Source organism: Thamnophis sirtalis, unplaced genomic scaffold (assembly GCF_051295495.1).
Source record: "Thamnophis sirtalis isolate CommonGarterSnake01/CBP01778 unplaced genomic scaffold, rThaSir2_p1.2 scaffold_12, whole genome shotgun sequence".
NCBI classification, from domain to species: domain Eukaryota; kingdom Metazoa; phylum Chordata; class Lepidosauria; order Squamata; family Natricidae; genus Thamnophis; species Thamnophis sirtalis.
The window spans coordinates 55985686-56010510 of NW_028261392.1; the positions used below are offsets into that span (position 1 = coordinate 55985686).

Sequence of the window (24825 nt, forward strand, 5' to 3'; positions counted from 1 at the left end):
TGTGCAGTGAGAGTCAATATAAGCAGGGGTGGGTTTCAACCGGTTCGCGGCGGTCCCCGCGAACCGGTTGGTCGGCGAACCCGGAAGTAAGTAACTTCGCGGAACGGCGAAGGGCCCACCCGCCCGCCCGCGCTCCTTACCGGTCTTTGAAGGCTTCTGTGCTTCCACGCAGGCGCATGGCACATACAGCGCCTGCGCGATTCTCCGCGAGCAGCCGGATGGCACATACAGCGCCTGCGTGAGTCTCCGCGAGCAGCTGGAGCATTGCGCAGGCGCTAAGACGCATGCGTGAACTGCGCGCGTGCACGAGGATGCCGCCAGCCCCGTTCCAACCGAACCGGTTGGAACGGGATTAGCAACCCACCCCTGAATATAAGTCTTTCAGAAGCAAAATAGGGTAGTACCTGAAAATGGGACTAGGCTAATGGGGATAGTTGAACTAACAGTGCTTCTTTCTACTTTTGTTCTTTCCAACAGTTCATTGACATACGTCATTGTAAATGACGAACTGCCCACCTGCATCCTCTGTGGTTCAGTGGTTGTAAAGCCAAATGTGAAGAGGTTTACTGAGACTTCTGCCATATTTGAAGATGGAACTGTAGAAGAAAATATAGATGTGGTCATTTTTACCACAGGCTATGCCCCTTCGTTTCTCTTCCTGGAAGAATCGGTTCGCAATGTTTGCAAAAGTAGTACATTCCTTTATAAACAAGTATTCCCTCCTCACCTGCAGAAGCCCACACTTGCCTTCATAGGTTTTATATCAGTAACAGGATCTATTCTACCAGCAGTGGAACTTCAAGCTCGCTGGGTTACAAGAGTGTTTAATGGTAAGGCTAATCTATAAACAGTATATTTCATTACTTGAGAGACCGCCTGCTGACAATTACCTCCCAAAGACCCATTAGATCACAGAGATTAGGCCTCCTCCGGGTTCCGTCTACTGGCCAATGTCATCTGGCTACTACCCGGGGGAGGACCTTCTCTGTGGCGGCTCCGGCCCTTTGGAATGAGCTCCCCGCAGAGATTCGGACCCTCACCTCTCTCCAGGCCTTCTGAAAAGCCGTTAAAACCTGGCTGTGTCGGCAGGCCTGGGGTCGATGCGTTCCCTTCCCCTCTCGAATCGTGTGGCTGTTGGTTGTTTTAAATTCCCTTGTACTTTTTTGTTGTAGTTCTTTGTGTTTCCCTTCCCCTCCCTTGGGTTTGTGCGCCACCCTGAGTCCCGCCGGGAATAGGGCGGCATATAAATAAAATGAACCTCGAACCTCAACTTTAATTTGCTTTCCAGGTTAATATTAATATTACATTTAATACTAAAATATTCTCATGTTCGTCTGCACCCATGTGAGCTTTACATTTTATGAAGCCAAAAACCGTAGAAATCTCATCACAATGCTACATTGTAATTAAATAGCATGTTAGTTTCTAGAATGCCAGCTAAGCATCTGGCCTCTTTATTATGAAATCCATCAAAATGCAATTAGGGAGATTCTTGCAAATGCATTTTCGGGGTTCACACCTTTCACAAGTTCAGCCCACATTTTCAAGATGGTCAAAATATGCTAATATTTAGATATTGCATTACATTATATTGTATTATATGTTATGATGATTGCTGAGTCCCACAGGTGGGTATCCCAAATTTCTTCTGCCCAAAACCTCTGGATCTTCATAACCTGGTTCCATATCCTGCTCTGGTATAGTAGCTTGGACATTTCGGGGATTGTTGCCTATCTTCCAAGTAGCATCTAGAAAGGAGATATCTTTCCAGTAACACTGCAAGAAAGTTGGGATTCTCACATCATTCAGCACTGTCTTTCTGGCAATTAATAGTCGAAATGAAAATGGTGAATTTCTATAATCTCACTTCCTAGCTTTGCTGCAAAATAAAATAAATACCAGATGATTAAGCTCTTTCCAATTTGAAAGATGATTCAGTCTCACAGGACATGAATACATCAAAAGGAAACAAAGATAATATGTAACCACACTTTTTTATGTTAAGTATTAAAATGCAAATATTCAGTATTGAAGTAGATAATGACAGAGCTGCCCAATTAAGCAATATAGCTGCTTGCAAAATAGCTGATAAAAGAAAATTTCACCCAAAAAAATGCAGGATATAGACAAACAAGATGATAGTCATCTATTTCAATTTGTAGCAGAGAGAGTTCCAAATTATTTATTTATTTATTTATTTATTTTTATTTAGCTTGTCACTCATGTACAAGATAACAGGAATAAGAATAAACAGGAATAAGAACACAGGAAATGGGTACAAATAAATGGGTACAGTAGGACAGGGATCTTCTGCACGCCCCTACTGACCTCTTAGGAATGGGGTAAGGTCAACAGTAGACAGTTTAAGGTTAAAGTTATGGGGGTTTGAGGATGTAACAACAGAGTCAGGTAGTGCATTCCAGGCGTTCACCACTCCGTTGCTGAAGTCGTATTTTCTGCAATCAGGAAAAAAAAAATCAAAAAGGGATTTTAAAAGATATAGGCATTGATTAATAGCACAGAAGGGCTATGATTGATGTATAATCCAACGTAAGTATTAACCAATACTGTACACATGAATTGAACCCATATAGAAAGATTAAGTAGTTTGTGGATGTTTAATAGGTGGTGCAGTGGTTAAATGCAGCACTGCAGGCTACTTCAGCTGACTGCAGTTCTGCAGTTTGGCTGTTCAAATCTCACCGGCTCAGGGTTGACTCAGCCTTCCATCCTTCCGAGGTGGGTAAAATGAGGACCCGGATTGTTGTTGGGGGCAATATGCTGACTCTGTAAACCGCTTAGAGAGGGCTGAAAGCCCTATGAAGCGGTATATAAGTTAACTGCTATTGCTATTGCTATTAATATTGGTTCCACCACAAATGCGCGAACGACAAAAGCACGCCTGACTAAACCGCGGTGACAAAACTGCGCCGACAAAACCCCGCCGACGAATGAGTGCTGAAGCGTACCGACAACAGCGCGCCGACAGAAGCGCGCTGTAACCCTAACCCTAAACCAAACCCTAAACCTAACCCTAAACCTAACCCTAAACCTAACCCTAAACCTAACCCTAAACCTTACCTTAACTTAAATCGCGCTTCTGTTGGTGCGGTTTTGTCGGCGCGCTGTTGTCGGCGCGCTTTTGACATCGCGGTTTTAGCGCCGCTGTTTTGTCGGCGCGCTTTTGACGTTCGCGCATTTGTCGGGTCATGTTAATATTGCTGGTTTTTAATCTCTTACAAATCAGTGCATGATAACAGAAAAACAGCACTTAGTTAAGACCTTCGGTTCACACACCATTGTTTTTCACATACATATCTTGTGCGCTTGGTTCTGAAAAATGAATGAGAAACTGATTGATTTGTATTTCTCATGTAGTGGCATATGAGTAAAACTTCAGAAGTTGCTAGGATGGATGGGACAGACAGACAGACAGAATGACAGTGGACAGATTACTTAGAAACTTGTTCTCTATAGCAAAGTAAACAGAGGTTGTGAACACTTTGGTTAATGATCTGTAACATGATTGATAAGATGACCATCTTATAATTGGCATTGTAACTAGCCACAAAGTGTGAGCCTAACACGCCATTTCTCATAAAGAAACTCAAAGCAACAGCTGAAGTTGTCATGGTCAAAACTCATCCATACTGTTTCTTTTTTTCTTACCAGGATTTAATAAGCTGCCTCCAATGAACAGAATGATGAATGAAGTTGCTAAGCAGAAGAAAAGGCTCCTTAAAAAGTATGAAATATTGTATATTATTTTAAAAGCTGTCGTTAGTACTTTTTGCCTCTCAGCTTCAGTGAATTATAAGAGAAAATATTAACCCGGAGATTCAACAAACATTAATTCAAGGTATCATCCTAGCAAATACCTTGAAAGATATATGCAAAGTTCCTGGGAAGAAGTTAACAGACAGAAACTCTTTAAAGAGAAGACATGACACTCCTAAAATAAGATGAGACAAAACATATCACAAAGAATGAAGTAAATTGGAAAAGGGATAACAAAGATCCACACTGTGTTTTTTTTTTAATGTAAACAAATAACCTGTAATTCCACTCAGCTCAACTCCTGATAATTTTTTTGAACATGTTTATGTGCATTTTAGCAACTGGTCCTGACATTGATTTAAGAAAGAAAAATTGAGCCTAAGGTCTTAAGTTCCTATCCCCCTAACTACAGGATGAACATGTTCCAGTTTTTAAATACCATGTCCTGATGACATTACCTTCATCTCATCCTCAAACCCTAGCTGAATCAGTTTACCTAATCTTTTATCTGTTCCAGTTTTAAAGTAATTTTTTTCTCTTTTCTCCTGGCACACTATAATTTAGCTCATTTAACTAATCTTTATCTGTTCCAGTTTTAAAGTAATTTTTTTTCTCTTTTCTCCTGGCACACTATAATTTAGCTCATTTCATCAATGAATTAGGAAGAATTCAGGATTAGGATATGCCATTTGATCATGGAAAGATTGGACATCTACCCATATAATGCCTCACAAATGGTTTTCAAATTTCTTATTCAATCTTGGTTGTCAAATCAGTTCAAATCTTTATTATACTAGACCAGCATCTCTAGTAGACCATCACATAAGTATGAGCCAGCAATGTGCTACAGCTGCCAAAAAAGCTAATGAAGTCCTAGATTGCATCAACAGAAGAATAGTTTCGAGATCACATGAAGAGTAGTACAGCTTTATACAGCACTAGTGAGACCACATTTAAGCAGCTGCCTATCCTGGCACATTCCTATATCACGGACTACAATTGAAGGTTGCTTTTTCCTGCCTACAGGGTTACATAATGGGAAGGGAAGCTGGGAGAATTTACCAATAACTTTCTTTAATTTGCCTTGCATTGAAACAGTAAGGGTAGAACGTACCACTTTCTTGCTACTGCAGCATTGTAAGGATCAACAATTGGGACAAAACATTTTATCTTGGCATACTGCTTGTGGATATTAATGGTACATAGCTGTGGCCTAAGAGTTGCTGCTTCAAGTATATAGGTAAAAAAGCTAACAGGTACAGAAGTGTATGTAACTCTGGCTGTTTTAATATTCTTTATCAAGTTTTTTTTAATCTAAATAGATGCTGAATGATATTTTGAGAGCTACCCAATGTACCCTCTGAATAGAAATATGGTTCACCCACAAAACCGCGCTCGACGAAACCGCGTCGCTGACGTCATCAACAGGGCGACAACAGCATGGAGACAGAAGCATGCTGTAAACCCTAAACCTAAAATTAACCCCTAAACCTAAACCTAACCCCCCTAAACCTAATCCTAAACCTATCCCTATCCCTAAACCTAACCCTTAACCTTACCCTAAACCTAACCCTAAACCTAACCCTTAACCTAACCCTTAACCTAACCCTAAACCTAACCCTAAACCTAACCCTTAACCTAACCCTAAACGTAATCCTAACCCTTAACCTAACCCTAAACCTAACCCTAACCCTAACCCTTAACCTAACCCTAACTCTTAACCTAACCCTAAACCTAACCCTTAACCTAACCCTAAACCTAATCCTAACCCTTAACCTAACCCTAAACCTACCCCTAACCCTTAACCTAACCCTAAACTTAACCCTAACCCTTAACCTAACCCTAAAGCTAACCCTAAACCTAACCATTACCTTAAGTTGAATCGGTTTGCTTTCAAAGCGCTATTTAAAGCGCCCTTCTTTCTCCGCGCTCGCTGTTGTCGCCCTGTTGATGATGTCAGCGACGCGGTTTAATCAGGCGCGGCTTAGTCGAGCGCGGTTTTGACGGGTCACATAGTAACCCGTCAAATATATGTTTAGTAAATATAACATTTACTAAACATAACAAGAAATCTTTTAGGATCCTTGAGGCAGAAGAGTATTATCAGCCTCTGTCCCTTTAATGGCATTAGAGAACATAGAACATGTTTGAAAATCCTTAAACCATAGAAGCCTTAAACTGTAGAAGAAGAAAATATTATGTATATGGTGCAGTTTGTAGTTGTCAACTGTCCATATGGTGCCATCATGTGGCCGCAGAAAATAACTTCCACTACACCTTGATTCATGAAATATTTCCAGATTTAATACCATTAAGAAAAAGATATTATGTAGCCACGGTATTTTCTCTTTTCCTTTGGGTTTTGAGTGGGATAAAGAGGATAGAGGAGAGTTACAGGGAGAAGGTATTATAATGCTCACCCTTTTTAATGTAAAATTCTGTGGATGAGGCACAATACAAATCTGACCTAGAAGCATCTGAGTTATTCAATTGTAGCTCTTCTGTGTGGTTAGACACTTCTAATTAGATACTTTTGATTCCAGGTAACCCTTGTTACCTGGAGCCGATGTGGCGCAGTGATTAAATGCAGCACTGCAGGCTACTTCAGCTGACTGCAGTTCCTCAGTTCGGCTGTTCAAATCTCACCGGCTCAAGGTTGACTCAGCCTTCCATCCTTCCGAGGTTGGTAAAATGAGGACCCGGATTGTTGTTGGGGGCAATATGCTGACTCTGTAAACCGCTTAGAGAGGGCTGAAAGCCCTATGAAGCGGTATATAAGTCTAACTGCTATTGCTATTGTTATATGCTTGGTTTGGATATATATGAGCGGAGTTTTTCGTTGTTTTTGTTTTAATCAGAAATAACATTAAGAAAAGCAAATAAGAGGCTACTGAGCAGAGGTGGGTTCCTACCAGTTCGCACCAGTTCGGTAGAACCGGTTCATCAAATCTACCAAACCGGTTAGAAGAGGTTCCACCAGTGGACCCGGAAAGCAGGCCACACCTACAGAAGAGGTTCCAAAAAATTTTGAAACCCACCACTGACACAGACACACACACAGACACACACACACTCACACAGAGAGAGAAAGAGAAAGAAAGGAAGAAAGAAAGAAAGAAAAAAAGAAAGAAAAAAAGAAAGAAAAAATGAGAGAGAGATGAAAGGAAAAAAAAGGAAAAAGGGACAGAGAGACAAAAGGAAGGAAGGAGAGAGAGAGAAAGAGAGAGAGAGAGAGAGAGAGAGACAGAGAGAGAACACATGGCCGGCAAGCCACTCCCACCAGGTCACATGGCCAGCAAGCCACTCCCACAAAGGAGGCCACACCCACAGAGTAAGTTCGAAAAAAATTTGAAACCCACCACTGCTACTGAGTTTTTCTTCTGCTAGAGAAGAGAGAGGTAAACAGACCTCAGGGACAAGGCAAAACATGAGGAGATCTGAGCAATTTATTGCTCTGGGTGAAAGATAATTTGCTGTGACATACATTCAACTGATCTACAAATGAATGGGTCACATTTAACTTCAGAGGAAGCAACCTTTCTGTATTTCAAACATTTCTATGGTTTCTGATGGTTCGGATATTGCAGGTTTCTTTTTAGTTTCAAAAAATAAAGTCAAACTATTACTCAATATGCCATGGCTTAATGCAGGGATAGAGGTTTTTATTCATTATGATATTGGACTGTAAATTGCATTCACAAAATTCTACTCCCAAAGGATATGAATCTGGTCGAGGACATTTTATTTAATTTCATGTACAAGTAAACTGAATTAAATTTGCTATATAGCATCTTTAATTTGTTCTCTACTATATCCTACTATGTATTTTGCCATTTGCTGCTATTTTGTTTTAACAAATTCCACGTTCACAACTCTCTGGCTTTCACTAATGCCTGGATCTAGAATGACTTCTTTCAGTCAAACTTATCACATCAAAGTTCACAATAAATGTTCCTCTGGATATTGCTGAACTACAGTTCCCAGTGCCAAAGGCAGTGTGGTATCAAGCATGAACAACAGATCCGCACATGAAGAGTTCAGTTAGCTACTTCATTGCTCATACCTATTTCGCAGCAATCTCCCAGACTAATGCTTTGCACTTCGGCCAGACTACATAATGTTCAGTGGCATTCAGAGGGGTGGGGTGGGGGGGGTTCCACTTTGCCATCTGGTGCCCATGCAAAGATTCCAGACTAATTCCTCACCTGACAGACCAGGCTGTCTCCAACACATGGCATAGCAATTGCCCCACAAGTCCCCTATCTTTCTCTCCATCTATAGCTACAGAATACTGATTATTATTTCCATTTGTCTTCTGCTCCAGGGGTACTTCCAACACAGAGAAAGAAAAGGAATTATTTGTTCACTACATGGATGAAATTGCTGTTTGCATAGGAGTTAAGCCCAATGTGTCATTACTTTTACTACAGGACCCCAAACTAGCTTTGAAAGTCTTCTTTGGTCCTTGTACCTCTTACCAGTATCGCCTCTGTGGGCCTGGGAAGTGGGAGAAAGCTAGAAGTACAATTCTGACCCAGTGGGACCGTGTTCTCAAGCCCTTGAAGACTCGGATCGTAGATAATTCTTCAAAACATATCAAGCCATCCCTTTGGAAAAAAGTATTTCACTTCACTGCACTCCTTGGAACGACTATACTCATGTTTACATACGTCAGTACTCATTTTATACTAGCTAAGGAAAATACCTAATCTTAGAACTTTATTTCATTATTTTACAGGAGGAATAAAAAAAAACTAATCTGGCATCAAAGCAGCATACACAAGCCATATGCCATATATGCTGGACTTGGAAAAATAATCTTGTAATATACAATATTTTGCTCAGAAATATTATGAATATATGTTCACCTCATGAAACCTGTGCTTGTTTCACAGATTATACAAAATAGCATCCTGACTTTATGCGAAACTGCAAGTTTTGTCTTCTGTTTATTTTTCCATGATCTTCCCCATTTTCATTAGATTCAGGCACCCTATAAACAACTGGGGCTGCCCTTGAAGAGCATCCGGCGACTTCAGCTAGTCCAGAATGCGGCCGCGCGAGTGATCGTGGGCACACCACGGTTCGCCCACATAACACCGATCCTCCGTGAGCTGCGCTGGCTACCTGTTGATCTCCGGGTGCGCTTCAAGGTGCTACTCACCATTCATAAAGCCCTCCATGGTAGTGGATCTGACTATCTGAGAGACCGCCTTCTGCCAATTACCTCCCTTCGTCCCATCAAATCGCATAGAGTAGGCCTCCTCCGAATTCCATCTGCCAGTCAGTGCTGACTGGCGACTACGCGGAGGAGAGCCTTCTCAGTTGCAGCTCCGACGCTTTGGAACGATCTCCCCGTGGAGATTCGTACCCTCACCATCGTCCAGACCTTCCGCACAGCCCTCAAGATCTGGCTATCCCGTCAGGCCTGGGGATAAGACTCGAACCTCGCCCCACCTGAATGCTGAATGAATGTTGTGTTTTATCGGTTTATTTTTTTATTCACATTTTTTTTCTTTCTTGTGTTTTGTCTTACACTCCCTTCCCATTAATTGTAAGCTGCCCTGAGTCCCCTCAGGGAAAAGGGCAGCCTATAAATGTCAAATAAATGACTAAAAAATGACTAAACTGCCCTATAATCCTTCCTTATTGACTGGTTGTTTTTTTCCAATATTGCTTTCTAAGCTGCATCAATTGTTTAAAAATTAAAATGCAATGAAGTATATAGCTTTAAATGCTCTAAGCAAACTGTAATCAAAAATAAACATTTACATTCACTAAATGTATTGTTATCAGCCTCCTAGCTCTACAAAATATACACCATGTGAGCCTAATTATAAAACATAGTCATCTCGCTTTATGGTAATGAAAGAAATGTCCTTCTGGGTTCGGCTCCAAGTGGGGAAAAAGACACTGGAGACATGGAGGCTGCTTGGAAAGATGGTTTATTGGTGGACAGGACCACATGGCTTGAGCCCTGAACAGAAAAGGTGATCACATGATTCAATGTTGGTGGAGAAAAGAGAAGGGCTGAAGGAGGGGCTTGCTAGGCTTTTTATAACCTGTTTAGTCCCACCTCTCTGTTTCCTGTTCCTGTGTAAGAAATGTATTCTGATTGGTTGTCAGACTCCCATGGGGCCAAGCAGGGGCAACTCTCTGGGCTGTGTTTTGTATGTATGTGTACACACACACACACACACACACACACACACACACACACACATATATCCTACCCAACACTAGGAGTATACTCCCAACACAACTTTCAAGCCCATTCCATTATGCAGGCAAAAGAAAAGAGAACAAGAATGTGTACCTCTATTTCAATATAATTAGGGCTTACATTTGATAGGTAGCAGTTACTAAAATTGTTTTATAATGACAGTTGTTATCTTTTCTTCACTAAATCTACTTGTTAAAAGCTGTCTTGTCCTTGAATGTCCCCTTATCTATTTCTAGTCTGGCTCGCCAAAAAGCCTGACAAACATAATGGGTAGTACTTCTTCCTGGATAGCTGATGTTTCATCAAAGGGGAAATTCAGCTGGGGAATTCTCCAATTTTCTTCACTTGTCCCACATTAAAACTGTAAAGTTTGGACGGCGCACACTCGTTTTTATTGAGGCAACATAAGGTTGAGAGTGGGGTAGGATAATTTATGTCAGAAGAGATAATGGTGGCAATTTTTAAAAAAAAAAACAAATCTATTGTAAAGCCACCCACGCTAACCAAGTGCTCCAATACCAAAGTCACAAGCCAACCTTCCATAAGAGAAGCTATGTAAGACAAACACAAAGACACTGCAACAACCATGAACATCAGGAAAATGAAAACAAATCGTCTATACAATAACTTATGTAACAACCAACAGACTACAACAACCACATAGCATCACTGTAGAACGCCAACCAACTAAACACCTCCAAAACATCTTAAGTGAATCAAAATACCCAGCAACTACACACACAGACAAAAACCAGGAATCATTTACAACACGTAGTGCAGTGGTGGGTTTCAAATTTTTTTGGAACCTACTCCGTGGTTGTGGCCTCCTTTGTGGGAGTGGCTTGCTGGCCATGTGACCTGGTGGGAGTGGCTTGCCAGCCATGTGTTTTCTTTCATTCTCTCTCTCTTTCTTTCTCTCCCTCTCCCTCTCTCTCTCTCTCTCTCTCTTTCCTTCCTTTTGTCTCTCTGTCCCTTTTTTCTTTTTTTCTTTCATCTCACACTCTTTTTCTTTCTTTCTTTTTTATTTATTTATTTATTTATTCCTTGCTTTCTCTGTGTGTGTGTGTGTCAGTCTGTGTGTGTGTGTGTGTGAATGGTGGGTTTCAAAAAAAAATTTGGAACCTCTTCCGTAGGTGTGGCCTGCTTTCCGGGTCCACTGGTGGAACCTCTTCTAACCGGTTCGGTAGATTTGACGAACCGGTTCTACCGAATAGGTGCGAACTGGTAGGAACCCACCTCTGACGTAGTGTAAGGACTGTAACAGTCACTATGTAGGATAAGCAGGCAAAGATTCATGAACACCAACTAGCAGTCAGAGAACATGATGAAAACGAATTAATTGCACAACACATGGACAAGTTTAACCATAGTTTCGACTGAGAATCCTGGACCAAACCAAATCTAGAGAAACTAGAGAATTTCTGAAAGCTTGGCACTCATACAAATCAGCCATCACTAGGTACATAGATATACATCTATATCTATATACAGCTATGTACCATTCAAAAGAGACAATCAACAAGGAAACAAAAGGACAAAAACATCTCCTCCCCAGCAATAAACACCTAGATAATAAGAGATTAATACCAGGATTAATTCCAGAGCAACAATTAAGCAGTGAATAAAATAGCCCAATCAGAGAACACCAAGTACCCGACAAATATGGAAATGGAATTATCTTTTTAAAATAAATTCACCTATACTATTTGAGTTAAGATGTTTTGAGAATGTGCTATGTGCTATTTTGTGAAGTTTTTCTTGATTTTGCTCTTGAATTTTCCTTTGCAAAGCGAAGTTTTAAGCAACTATATATTTTATGCTATGAATCTTTCAGATTTGTCCCTTTTTCACATTTGCCCTTTATTTTTTCCAAAAAATATGGTTATAATAGTATAGTTTTAATAAATATAATACTTAACCATGCAATTTATCTTACCGTATTTAGAACGATAATTCTTTCTATTTCGTATGTGCAGCTATGATTTGATTTTAAAAATTGGATAATATGTTCTGGTTTTTATATAACACAAAAACAAAACTCCTTCCTGCTATAAGCCACAGGGGAAACATAGTATAGAGGCATCGGGATTAGATGGAAGGAACATTTTAGGGAAAAGTTTCTCAAAATTGGCAGTACCACAATTTCCTAAAATTAACAATGAAGTGGCTTTGGCAAGATCTTGTATTTTAAATTTTTTTACTTACACTGTTGCTTTACTTAAAAGTAAAAAAAACAACCTCTAGGGCTGTGATGGCAAACCTATGGCATGCATGTCACAGGTGGCACACGAAACCATTTGTTAGGGCACGTGAGGCATTGCCCTGTCAGTAGAGACTTCCTTGAAGCCTCCGGAGAGCGAAAAAACAGCCTTACGGACAAACTGGAAGTTTGGGGATGGACTTCCGGTTTGCTTGTAGGGACATTTTTTGCCCTCCGGAGACTTCAGGAGGCTTCCCTGAAGGCTCCGGAGGGCGAAAAATGGCCCTATTGACGGTTTGGCTGTAGGGCCGTTTTTCGCCCTCCGGAGCCTTCAAGGGAAACCTCCTAGAAAACCTCTGGAGCCTGGAGAGGGCGATAAAAACACGCCAGAAGTGGGGGGAGCTGGGGTCATGCGCATAACATTATGGGTGTGAGCACGCCCGCGCATGACCCCCTTGTGCTCCCCTTGCTTTTGGCACCCGATCCAAAAAAGGTTACCCATCACTGCTCTAGGGTCTCTGATCTACAGATTTATGTAACTTTTCATTTTTAATGGGATTTTTATCAGTAAATTTGTTTTGGGGATGATTTGTTATTGAATGACAAATTTGGACAATACTTCTTTCTGCCAATCATCATCAGCATCATTATTATAATTTGAATGTTTATTGCCATCTATCCGCCCATGGCGACTCAAGGCGGCTTACAGAATATAAAAGCAAATTAAAAACAATAAAACTAATAAAAAGAATCAAATAAATAATATAGTATATTATAATAAAATCACCCCGCCCCCACCCCACCCGAACCATCCAATGTGCCATATTTTTCGGAGTATAAGATGTTCTAGAGTATAAGACGCACCTTAGTTTTTGGGGAGGAAAATAATAATAAGAAAAATTCTGCCTCTGCCTACCAGCATCCATGGCATTCGGCTGACACATGGTAACAAGGTCAGCCGCCGAATAGGCATAGCAACTAGGCAGTGACGTGCGGTGAGGTTTATGCCTGGTGAGGCTCAGCTGGGCATCCTTTTGCGAAGCAGCTCAGCAGGGCAGCAGTCGGCCTCAGCAGGGGGGGGGGAATTTGCATCGCGGGAGCAGCCAAGCGCCTGGGTCTGCAGCAAAGAGTGAGCCTCCTCCTTCTCCCCCACTCCTGTCTCCTCTGAAGCACGCCCTCCGAAATAACCCGCCCAACGTAAGCGTGCTCAAGAAGACATGATTCGCTGCTTCCAGATCAGGAGGCGGGAGAATTAGTGCCTCTTTTGCATCTGAACTTTTTTGCCTTTTAACTCTTTCTTAACTTTTAGAAGGCAAAAAATTCCTTATGGAAAGGAGGCCCCGAGTTATCTCGCCTCCTGCTTTGGTTAACACTAAGCAGACACCAAGCCACTGTGACCTGGAATCTGGTAGCAACTATCTTGGCTTTAATTTTTTTTTAAAAAAAAAAATTTAAATTTCTTTCTTTTTCCTGAGGAGACTGGTGAGGCTCCGCCTCCCTTGCCTCTAGTGACTGCACATCCCTGCAACTAGGTACCTAACTAAGGAAGGCTACTTGGACTCTGACATTTGCTGTGTGAGCAACAAGGAGACAGGAAGGAGCCTGGCTTAGCCGAGAACTGAAAGTGAAACTGCTTGTGTTTTGCTTGTATTTACTGCTACCTTGGGAAACCTGCTTTTGGCAATGTATTGCATATTATTATTATTTTGAATCCTGCTGAATCAGTTACTGTGCTTTCTGAATATGGCTGCTGCTGCAAACTTTGAACAGCCAGGTCAGCTTCAGCACTTATTGCAGCCTGATTCAGCACAGCTGATTGGCGGGATTGGACTTGGAATACCCCCCAATCAGCTGTTCCGGGCTGCAGGGATTGCCATAGACCATCGCTACCTCCATGCCTCACGTTTTTGGCCTCTGGTGGGGGTGGGTGGGGCTACATTCGGTATATAAGACGCACCCAAATTTTCACCCTCTTTTGTGGGGAAAAAGGTGTGTCTTATGCCCTGAAAAATATGGTATTTACTTTTTCTTTCATCCATATGTCATATTTGGAATTCGTATTTTGGAAGGGTGATTTGTATTATTACCAAACAATTTTCCCCAAGCTAGGGCCTTTCAGTAGTTTGAAGTTTAACTCCCATCTTCTTAGCCATAGGACAGAATATGGTGTAAGGAATTGTAACTGAAAGCAGCAGGTTAAGGAAGGCTGGCATTTGGGGGAATTAGGGATGATAGTCATAAAATAAAAGAAATTTGTTGGAAGAAAAATCAAGTCCTGTTCCAAGCTGGGAGAAAGATGCTGAAATGAAATTGAGGCAGGTTGCAGGAAAGAAAGTGTCAGTTTGTTTGTTAGCCATAAACTTCAGTGACAGCAGCATGTTTTGGGGATAGCTGACAAAATGGGCTTGAGGTAGGTAGGCTTTTATACATTCTTGGAGATGCCTGTTCCTGTGCAAGAATATGTCCAATATTTTAATGGCTGTTGCCAGATTCCTATGGGGTAAGGTGACCAGACGTCCCGATTTCAGCGGGACGGTCACGCTTTATAACAATTTGTCCCGTGTCCCGGGCCGTTTTTAAAAAGTCCCGATTTTCTGGCTTCATGTTGAAAGGCCAGTGGATTTGCTTAAGAAATCCTAACCGGGGCAAGACAAAAGACACCCTGTCTAACCTCTCTCTCTCTGTCTCAGTACTTTCATTGAAGATATTAAAACTTTAAAGCAAGAAAACGGACACCCCCCCCCGCCCCTTTTACCTCATTTTATAAGAAAAAATGACCAAGTACCATAGAGCTCCAGGAAATGCTTGGCTAGAGGGGCCGCAAGTGTTATTTCCTGGATTTTCCAGAGGGGAGGGGCACGGAGGTTGGAGGTCGGCTCGTGTGGAAGAAAAAATGGCGGCAAAAGTTTCTTTGAAAAATATTTCCCTGACTAATTTCACCATTTTAATTTGATCAGTTCTTTGTATTAACATCTACATCATTCTGGATTGACTTCTGCCTGCTGGTAAGTGAGCTGCATGGCCCCATGGGAGTCTGATAACCAATCAGAATACATTTCTTACACAGGAACAGGAAACAGAGAGGTGGGGCCTGAACAGAGAGTATAAAGCCAGGAACTTACAGCCCTTCTTTCTCTTCTTCTTCATCCAACGATGGAAGTATGTTCACCTTTTCAGGACTTCAAGCCATGTGGTCCTGTCCACCATTAAACCATCTTTCCAAGCAGCCTCCATGTCTCCAGTGTCTTTTTCCCCACTTGGAGCTGAACCCAGATGGACATTTCTTCCAACACTACAAACTGAATAATTTGCAGTAAAAGAGTGTTGGAAGAAATGTCCTTCTGGGTTCGGCTCCAAGTGGGGAAAAAGACACTGGAGACATGGAGGCTGCTTGGAAAGATGGTTTAATGGTGGACAGGGCCACATGGCTTGAGTCCTGAACAGAAAAGGTGATCACATGCTTCAATGTTGGTGGAGAAGGGAAGGGAGGAAGAGAAGCTGAGTCTGGTTTTATGCCCTCTCTGGCCTTTAATCTTGAGCTTGTTTTCTGATTGGTTATCAGACTCCCATGGGCCCATGCAGGGGCAACTCTCTAGGCTGGGTTTTGAATCCAGGTTTGGTTGAGTTCTCAGATGCCATGTGGCCAGTTGGATAAAGGGCCAATATTATCATGCCTTAATCCCATCACTCTGGAGCTGAAGGGGAAAACTCTATATTATGTAAAGTGGACTAGCTCAGGCTTTAATGGCTCATTGACAAAGGGGGGTGGGCAGGAAGCTGCAGGCAGCTATTCTGTCTTTTAAAACATGTTTCTTCCCTTTTCACATCCAGAGAAATATTCTGCCTTTTCAATATTTCCTAGGATATTTCATTTTTCTGGGAGAGGGCTGGGTGATAACTTCCTACAAGAGGAAATTACAAAACCAAAGTGGGAAGAGGCTTTGGCATTCAATATGCCATGGGGCTGCCCTTGAAGAGCATTCGGCGACTTCAGCTAGTCCAGAATGCGGCCGCACGAGCGATCGTGGGTGTACCTCGCTTCACCCACGTAACACCTATCCTCCACGAGCTGCACTGGCTGCCTGTTGATCTCCGGGTGCACTTCAAGGTGCTACTTATCACCTACAAAGCCCTTCATGGTAGTGGACCTGGGTACTTGAGAGACCGCCTACTGCCAATTACCTCCAGTAGACCGATACGATCGCTTCGATTAGGCCTCCTCCGAATTCCATCATCCAGCCAGTGCAGACTGGCAACTACCCGGAGGAGAGCCTTCTCGGTGGCTGCTCCGACCCTCTGGAACGAACTCCCCGTGGAGATTAGGACCCTCACCACCCTCCAGTCCTTCCGCGCCGCTTTAAAGATCTGGCTGTCCCGGCTGGCCTGGGGTTAAGATTCTAACCCCACCCGAATTGTGTGACTGTTGTGTTTTCTTTTTAATATGTTGTATTGTCTTCATGTTGGAAAATTGTTTGTCCTTCCCCCCCCCCTTTTTTTTTGAGCTGTGAGCCGCCCTGAGTCCCCCCAGGGAAAAGGGCGGCATACAAATAAAGGGAAATGAAATGAAATATACTGTATTTGTGTACAAATGTGTTGCAATTGTTTTTATAGTATTTGCTCACCTTGGGTTACTGAATATTGGTGGCATGTTCCACTTCTGGATATACTATTGATTGAGAATATAAAGTTTGTGAGTTAATAGAATAGCTTTACTATGCAATTAAATTGATTGTGATGCTGCATGTTTTATTTCCAGCAATTTGCAAGTTCAGGCTCATTCCCTTGTGCTCTCTGCATTGTGCTCTTAGGTGGTGCCAGCTGTCAGAATGTTGCCTTTAGAATTAGCCATAGAACCTACACCACCCCAGGGGTTTAAGTGCACCTTATGTTTTATTTCATTATGAGCCCTTTAACCATTTAAAACAATTGGTTTCATAAATTGAGAACATCTGCCAAAAAAAATGTGCTTAGTCATACATGTATATATAATTACTTTTTCCAAAGACTAGCTTTCCAATTACATTGTTTTTCCTACAAATCTTTATTTTCAAGAACGCATGCTAGTCATAATATAAAATCAACGATGGTGCACTTTCCAAATTTCATCAAAGAAATGTATGCCGAGCCACATAATCAATAGGCTACACGACCATAGATTTGGAGCCACTGGATTGCAGCCGATCAGGAAATTAATTATGCACTGGTCTTTAGCCTTAGGTAGAATTTACCATCGGCTTTGGGCTGCATTCCCAAACAACCCAATTCTGGCAAACCTGGATGTCCACCATAGGTCTCACACTGTTTTCAGGCATGAGCATGTTGAAAGAAATGTCCTTCTGGGCTCAGCTCCAAGTGGGGAAGAAGACACTGGAGACATGGAAGCTGCTTGGAAAGATGGTTTATTGTTGGACAGGGCCACATGGCTTGAGCCCTGAACAGAAAAGGTGATCACATGCTTGAATGTTGGTGGAGAAGAAGAGAAGGGCTGAGGAAGGGGCTTGCTAGGCTTTTTATACCCTGTTTAGTCCCACCTCTCTGCTTCCTGTTCCTGTGTAAGAAATGTATTCTGACTGGTTGTCAGACTCCCATGGTGCCATGCAGGGGGCTACTCTCTAGGCTGTGATGAGTTCTCAGATGCCTTGTGGTCAGTTGAGTATATTATCATGCCTTTCTGTAGCTGCTGGTGAAGTCTTTATTATGTAAAGTGGGCTAGCCTGGCCATCTCAATGGGCCTATTGACAAAGTGGGGGTGGGCAGGAAGCTACGGGCAACTATTCTGTCTTTTAAAACATGCTTCTTTTCACATCCAGAGAAACATTCTGCCTTTTCAATATTTCCTAGGATAATTTATTTTTTTTCTGGGAGAGGGCTGGATGATAACTTCCCACAAGCATTAGCACCATCCCCTTAACCCCGCTTTTGGTTCACCCCACACTACAAGTTCTGTTTACCAAAAGTGGCTCTTGAGGCATCTTGCATGGTATTCTGGGCTCCAGGATAGCAAGCCAGGCTTCTTGCCCATTTAAAGTTTGAGATGGTTTCAGGCCCAAGACCTCTAGGAAATAAAGAATGCCTGTTGCTGGATCGTTGACAATAGAGGAACGTTTAAATGACCAGTTGTGTAAACACCCCCCCCCCCAAAAAAAACTGCAAGAGACTCAAAAAGCCAGCCAATATTTGTTTTTAAGGTTATGCCTGTGTGGGAAGTTATCATCCAGCCCTCTCCCAGAAAAATGAAATATCCTAGGAAATATTGAAAAGGCAGAATATTTCTCTGGATGTGAAAAGAAACATGTTTCAAAAGACAGAATAGTTGCCTATAGCTTTCTGCCCATCCCCAGCTAAAATGGCCAGGCTAGCCCACTTTACATAATAAAGACTTCTCCTCACTGCAGCTGTAGGGGGAAGGGATATTACTCAACTGACCACAAGGCAACTGAGAACTCATCACAGCCTAAAGAGTAGCCCCCTGCATGGCACCATGGGAGTCTGACAACCAGTCAGAATGCATTTCTTCCACAGGAACAGGAAACAGAGAGGTGGGACTAAACAGGGTATAAAAAGCCTAGCAAGCCCCTTCCTCAGCCCTTCTCTTCTTCTCCACCAACATTGAAACATGTGATCACCTTTTCTGTTCAGGGCTCAAGCCATGTGGCCCTATCCAACAATAAACCATCTTTCCAAGCAGCCTCCATGTCTCCAGTGTCTTCTTCCCCACTTGGAGCTGAACCCAAAAGGACATTTCTTTCAACATACCAAAAGGGGCCCTTGAGGCATCTTGCATGCTATTCTGGGCTCCAGGATAGCAAGCCAGGCTTCTTGCCCATTTAAAGTTTGAGATGGTTTCAGGCCCAAGACCTCTAGGAAATGAAGAATGCCTGTCGCTGGATCGTTGACAATAGAGGAACGTTTAAATGACCAGTTGTGCAAACAGCCGCCCCCCCAAAAAAAACTGCAAAAGACTCAAAAAGCCAGCCAATATTTGTTTTTAAGGTTATGCCTGCCAAACGGAGGACCTGAGGACAAAAACCTGCCAGATAACTCTGTCCTATTAGTCTATTATACAAATATCAAAACAACTCTGCGATACAGAGTTTTGATAAATTTATCTTCACTTTGATTTTGTGGGTTATGACAATGATGAGATACATGGAGCAAAGTACTGTGCTTTAGAAAAACCCTCGAAATTTAGTTTTCTTGCTGTCTGTACTTGTAGCAGGTATGTAGTAGATCTGATTCTTCGAAAGTATTCATGGATTGGCCTGAAATGTACATTCAAGTCTATATTAATAGTCTGATTTGATGGTAGACGAAAGATCCAACGTTATATATGTCCCCTAAAATCTCCACTGAGATTTTAATCTGAACATAGGTTGGTAGTTCTTGATATTTTCAAACATATTTTGTTGCAGTGCCATTTGTTTTCTCAACTTTGACCAATTTTTAAAAACTTATATTCCGGCTTTTTTGAGAAAGTTGACGTAAATACATTTAGTTGAGGAGCGTGATAAAAAGCATCGGAAATAAAGAGGATTGTTAGCCCCTTTAGGAGATACATCGCTATATAAGAGCCAAGGTGGCGCAGTGGTTAGGGTGCAGTACTGAAGGCCACTACAGCTGACTGTTATCTGCAGTTCAGCGGTTCTAATCTCACTGGCTCAAGGTTAACTCAGCCTTCCATCCTTCCGAGGTAGGTGAAATGAGGACCCGGATTGTTGGGGGCAATATGCTGACTCTGTAAACCGCTTAGAGAGGGCTGAAAGCCCTATGAAGCGGTATATAAGTCTAACTGCTATAACTGCTATTGCTATAATCATCACAAACAAGCTGCAGAGGATCTTGAATTTTCTCTGCGGTTATGCCTGCACAATTTAGCGTGGAGGAAACTTTTTCTCCCTCTTTGCATAGTGACGCACCTTCGGAGGCGCAACAGGTTAATCAGAAGCGCGTTGCCTTTTCCGCGACTCCTGTAGGGGGCGCCAGCGCTCGCCCTCCGAAGAGACTGGCGCCGCCGCCGCCGGCGCAGCCGCTCAGTCACGTGGGGTCGCCAGCGCTACGTGCGTGCTGAAGTCAGACGCTGTGAGGCGCCGCCGGTTTGGCTATTCGCCCGCCATTTTGGCCCGCTCTGTGTGAAAGCAGCTCGGGCGGTCGCTTCGGCCTCGGTAAGTGGGATCTCGAGGCGGCGTTCTCCGGGGAATAGCGGGGGGCGACGGGGAGGAGGAGCGGGGGGACGGGAATACGGTGGCGGCGGTCTTTAAAAGGCTCCAGGCAGGGCGGAATCTCCCCGGCGGAGAGAGTCGGGTGGCCCGCGGCGAGCCCCGGGCTGGAGCCGGGCGCCCTCGCAGGGAGAGCATCGTCCTTTTCCTGCGCCTTTTCCCCCCTCACGTCTTTGGGTCTAAGCTAGGGATGAGCTGAGGGAAGAACCGCGCCTTGAGCTGCCTCTTTTACTCCTAACTCAGGACAAAAGGAAATTTGGGGGGGGGAGAGGTGGGGGGGGCAGAGAAGACCGCAGGAATCGGAGATTCCCCCCCCCCCTCTCTTTTTTTTCAACATCCGGTTTTTCGTCTTGAAGGTTCCGGCGTCGCTTCCTAACTTTAATTTCCCCCAATCCTAATTCTCCAAAAAAAAGCCTCGATTACTCTCCTTATTCTCACCTTTCATTCCCCTTCCTGCGTTTCTCTCCTTTCCGTTTTGTTCCTTCTGGGGAACATGAGTAATTTACGTGACTAAGCCATGGCCTAAGATTGCTCAAGGCTGCTGTTCCTGTACTTGGGCTAATTTTGAAAGTTAATTTCTTGGTGGTGAGGCAAAGGGTAAAATGTTAAGGTCTTGAGCTGGTAAGTAGAGGGTTGCTGATGGGGAAAAAACAGCAGGGAAGAATATTATACATGTTCGCTTTCTTGAGTTTTAGAAAGTAAGAAAGACGGGATTAAAATCTAGTAAAACAACCCATTCAGATCAGGCGAATTTGCTCTCAATGAACTGGCAGGAAGAATATTATATATGTTAGCTTTCTTGAGTTTTAGAAAGTAAGAAAGAACGGGATTAAAATCTAGTAGAACAACCCATTCAGATCAGGCGAATTTGCTCTCAATGAACTGGCAGGAAGGGCAATTGTGTGTTAAAGAGCAATCAGAAACTAACAGTCCAGTTATCAAATAGTGTGTGGTTGAAAAATAAGATACTCCTTGCTGGTCATTGGAGGTCATCACGAGAAGCTTTTTTTCTCGAAAAGTAGAGAGTTATTTTCCAGTTGAAATGCCTTCCAATATCTTTCATGTTTTATTTTTCCTGTGGTTTTTCTCAGCCCTTTGGTAGTTTTATGATATGAATCCTTGGTGATGACATGCTTTTCCTAGAAGAAATTACAGATGCCTGCTACAGAATGGATGAATGTGTAAAAGTGGTTATCAGCCCTTTTAAGATAGCCCAGACAAGCATAAAACATGTATTTTAACATCTTTATTGTAAGTTTACAATAACACCTTACATCTGAAAGCATTTATCTTCTCCTTTTCTTTTACTCTCCAGAAAAACGGGCGGAGAGATCTTTCCAAAATGCTTCCCACATCTTTTTTCCTTTTGTGTGCTGTGATATCTTTTGCATAACAATTGTCTAATCTGCAGCTCTTCCTCTTGCATACCATTTGGAAGTTTAGGTCTCACTTTGTGTGATACCCAAACAGTATAGGAGGCAAAATGTGACTCCTACAGTTATCTCAAAGGTGCTTTTTTTTTTAAAGAAAGCAACTGGACTTCTTGGGTTTTGTTTTTTTTTACTTTGAAAACATTTCGCTTCTCATCCAAGAAGCTTTTTCAGATCTAACTGAAAAAAGCATCTTTGAGACCTTGATGATTAAGAATCACTATAAACATTCATATGAAGACAGTTGCTTTATTGTATAAGATCCCAGCTTTTTAAAACTGTTGCCCTAACCACAGTCATACCTAGGTAAACTAATTGAATTTTTCACCCTTACATTATCATTTGACTGATTTAGTCATTGAGAGCTCTATTACATGAGGTATGGGCTAGGCACCATATTTTTTCTTTGGTAGCCTACACTTAATGGAGCATTATCCATCCCAGAAGTATGCATAGCCACTTTTTTATTACTGTTCCATACATAAGCAAGACTGTATTGTTTCAGCAAATCTTGAGTCGGTATTCATCTACCACATTTAACTTTTGGTTTTATTATGTATTTTTACTTTGTGTAGTGTAATATGCTGTCTAGAGATCTCCAAGATTACAAACATTGTAAATAAATCTTAAGGCTGTATTTTTGGAACAATGAAATGTTCACAGCAATCTCTTCTATCGGGTGATGATTTTAGGGGGAAGAGGCTCAGAGCAGCCCATACTCCTTTTCTAGTTCAAAGCTAAAGAAGAAAACCACAAGAAGGGATCTTCATTCTAATAATAAAAATGGCAGTATTAGAAAACCTGAGGTAGAAGATTCTCAGTATTTTTTTAGCACGTTATATTCTTTTCTCATTTCCTTTACTTAGCTGCTTTGTTGTGTGAATATTTTTGAATATCAGTTGTCTGAATGCAGTATATGTAAGTGATCTCTGCTGCTTTTTCTATGTAGTTTGCTGCTCAAACAGTTAAGCCTATATATTGGTTGAAGTCATGACTACAAACTAAATTTTATATTATATTAACAGATCTTGTAATCTGGTTGTTCTTTTGTCCTGAATACTTAGGTAGTTCCTCTTTTTTGCTAAATCTGAATCAGCAAGGTAAGATTGCAAATCATATTCTGATCTAGATAGAAAGAATCACATTCAGTTTGGATAAAGTTGATCAAAGTGAACTAGAACAATGTAAGGAGTATTCCAGATGAAAGGCTCATTTATATAACAGTAAATTGGGACAATACTAATAGATGGATGACCCCTGAGTAAAAATGATATGAATAAAAGATTATAATTATACAGTTGTTATCTTGATTACAGAGATACATATTATTATTTTAAGACAATGTCCTCACAACTCAGTTAATGATAAACCTAGATTGCAAAAATTTGCTTCAAGACTTCCAAGTTGGTAAGTGTTCAAGCCTACATGATAAGTAATTGTAAACCTCAAAGAGTTGGAAGTAATCTAGCAACACACCGATTTTACAATTTAATGTATAGTGAGGACATAGTCATGTTGGTATAATTAAGTTGAAATTGTGTTCACCTTCCACATGGAGTTGAATTTTATAGAACTAGTGATAGATTATATTAAAGAAGCCTTCATTTATTCGCTCTTGCAAATAACAATATTTTATTACTTCCTGTAATGACCTTGTCTCTAGGATATAAAAATGCAAGATCTAATTTGAATAAGTTCTCTGTTGAAAAGTTAAGACTTAAATGTCAACAGTTCCAACATGATATATGTTGGGAGTTTTTTTTCCTTATATACTTAACGCCTCATCTTTATGCCACTTAGCCTTGCAGCATTTAGATTATTCCTGATATTGGATTATAATATATCTTATTTAATATCTTACCTTTCGTTTCTCTTATTTATTTTTTTCATGAAAAAATAGGACTTTTTGCTTCCCCTCACCCCGGCAATTAATTCTCTTTTAAAAACAAATCCTGGTACTTTGCCCCTCTTTAAAAGTGCCTTTGTCAAGTCACATTATATGGATTAAAGTACCCTTATATACAGACTTGAAATGTTTTTGAAACCATAACACCTACATCTGTCCTTTGTAATTTAAAGCAATGATGCCTGCACAAAAAAGTAGGCTCTTTTCCCAAATTAAGTTAGTTTTAATCAAGTTTTGTACTGTATTAGCTAATTCTATGCTTTGTTTTAAAAGTGATATTTCAATTCCTTGAAGATTTGGGTTTTCATATTTTGGCAGCAATGTAAGAAGGTAGTAGAAGTGATGTTTTAACAGCGCAAATGCTTGGGAAGAGGAAAATAACTGTTAGTGAATAATGATGATTGGAAGCAGAATTTAAGATAGATTTGTAGATATCACTCATATTCAAATAATTATAAAAATTTAAAATCTTTAAAACAATGACATATATTAAGTTTAGAATCCACAATGTGTACTGCGATAGTCTGGCTTTCCTGAACTGTGCGGTACACTTATTAAAGAGACAGAAGCCTCAACATAAAAATATACAGAAAACCCACACACCAAGATCAGTATTTACATTTTGATTCTTACTGCCCACTAGAGCACAAACATAATCACAATGCTACACCACCTGGTTGAAGCTTTTCCTACTAGCAGAGAGAGTAAAGAAAAATAACAAAACACATCAAGGAAAGCCCTCAGAACTTGTGGCTATGCCAACTGAGCTTCATCAAATCCAGAGTTTCTCCATACTAGACAAAAAAGAGAACAACCACTTCACAAGCGCATGGCACAACACAGGAAAACAAACCCATCAGGACAGCATTCAGCAGTCCATCTGCATCTGAAAAACAAAGATCTTTTGAAGATAGCAAAGTTTACATTCTGAACAGAGGAACACTAGTTTGAAAGTACAGTCAAAGATGCCATCTATGATAAAACTGAATAGCCTTCTCTCAACAGAGGGGGAGGGATATGGCACCACCTCTCTCCTGTTTCAGTCCTTTCAGCAACCCCAAGAAGGTTCCACA

The 24825-nt window shown here is 41.5% G+C and overlaps 2 protein-coding genes across 11 annotated transcripts in view; both read left to right on the forward strand.

Moving 5' to 3' along the window:
* Positions 1-9559, forward strand: part of LOC106549176 (dimethylaniline monooxygenase [N-oxide-forming] 4) — a 103346-nt gene extending 93787 nt beyond the window's left edge. Inside the window, exons 7-9 of one of the 2 annotated variants that reach the window (XM_087726680.1) lie at positions 478-830; positions 3673-3745; positions 8208-8360. In XM_087726680.1, coding sequence (XP_087582806.1) covers positions 478-830; positions 3673-3745; positions 8208-8220 — 439 coding nt within the window. In that variant the 3' untranslated portion in view covers positions 8221-8360. Of the gene's footprint in view, positions 1-477; positions 831-3672; positions 3746-8101 lie in introns of both variants that reach the window. The other variant, XM_087726679.1, reaches the window with a different exon arrangement.
* A 10682-nt stretch (positions 9560-20241) lies between these two features.
* PRRC2C (proline rich coiled-coil 2C) overlaps positions 20242-24825 on the forward strand; it is a 76505-nt gene continuing 71921 nt past the window's right edge. For all 9 annotated transcript variants that reach the window (XM_087726682.1, XM_087726688.1, XM_087726683.1 and 6 more), the window contains exon 1: positions 20242-20362. The gene's annotated coding sequence lies outside the window, so the exon portion shown is untranslated. The remainder of the gene's footprint in view (positions 20363-24825) is intronic.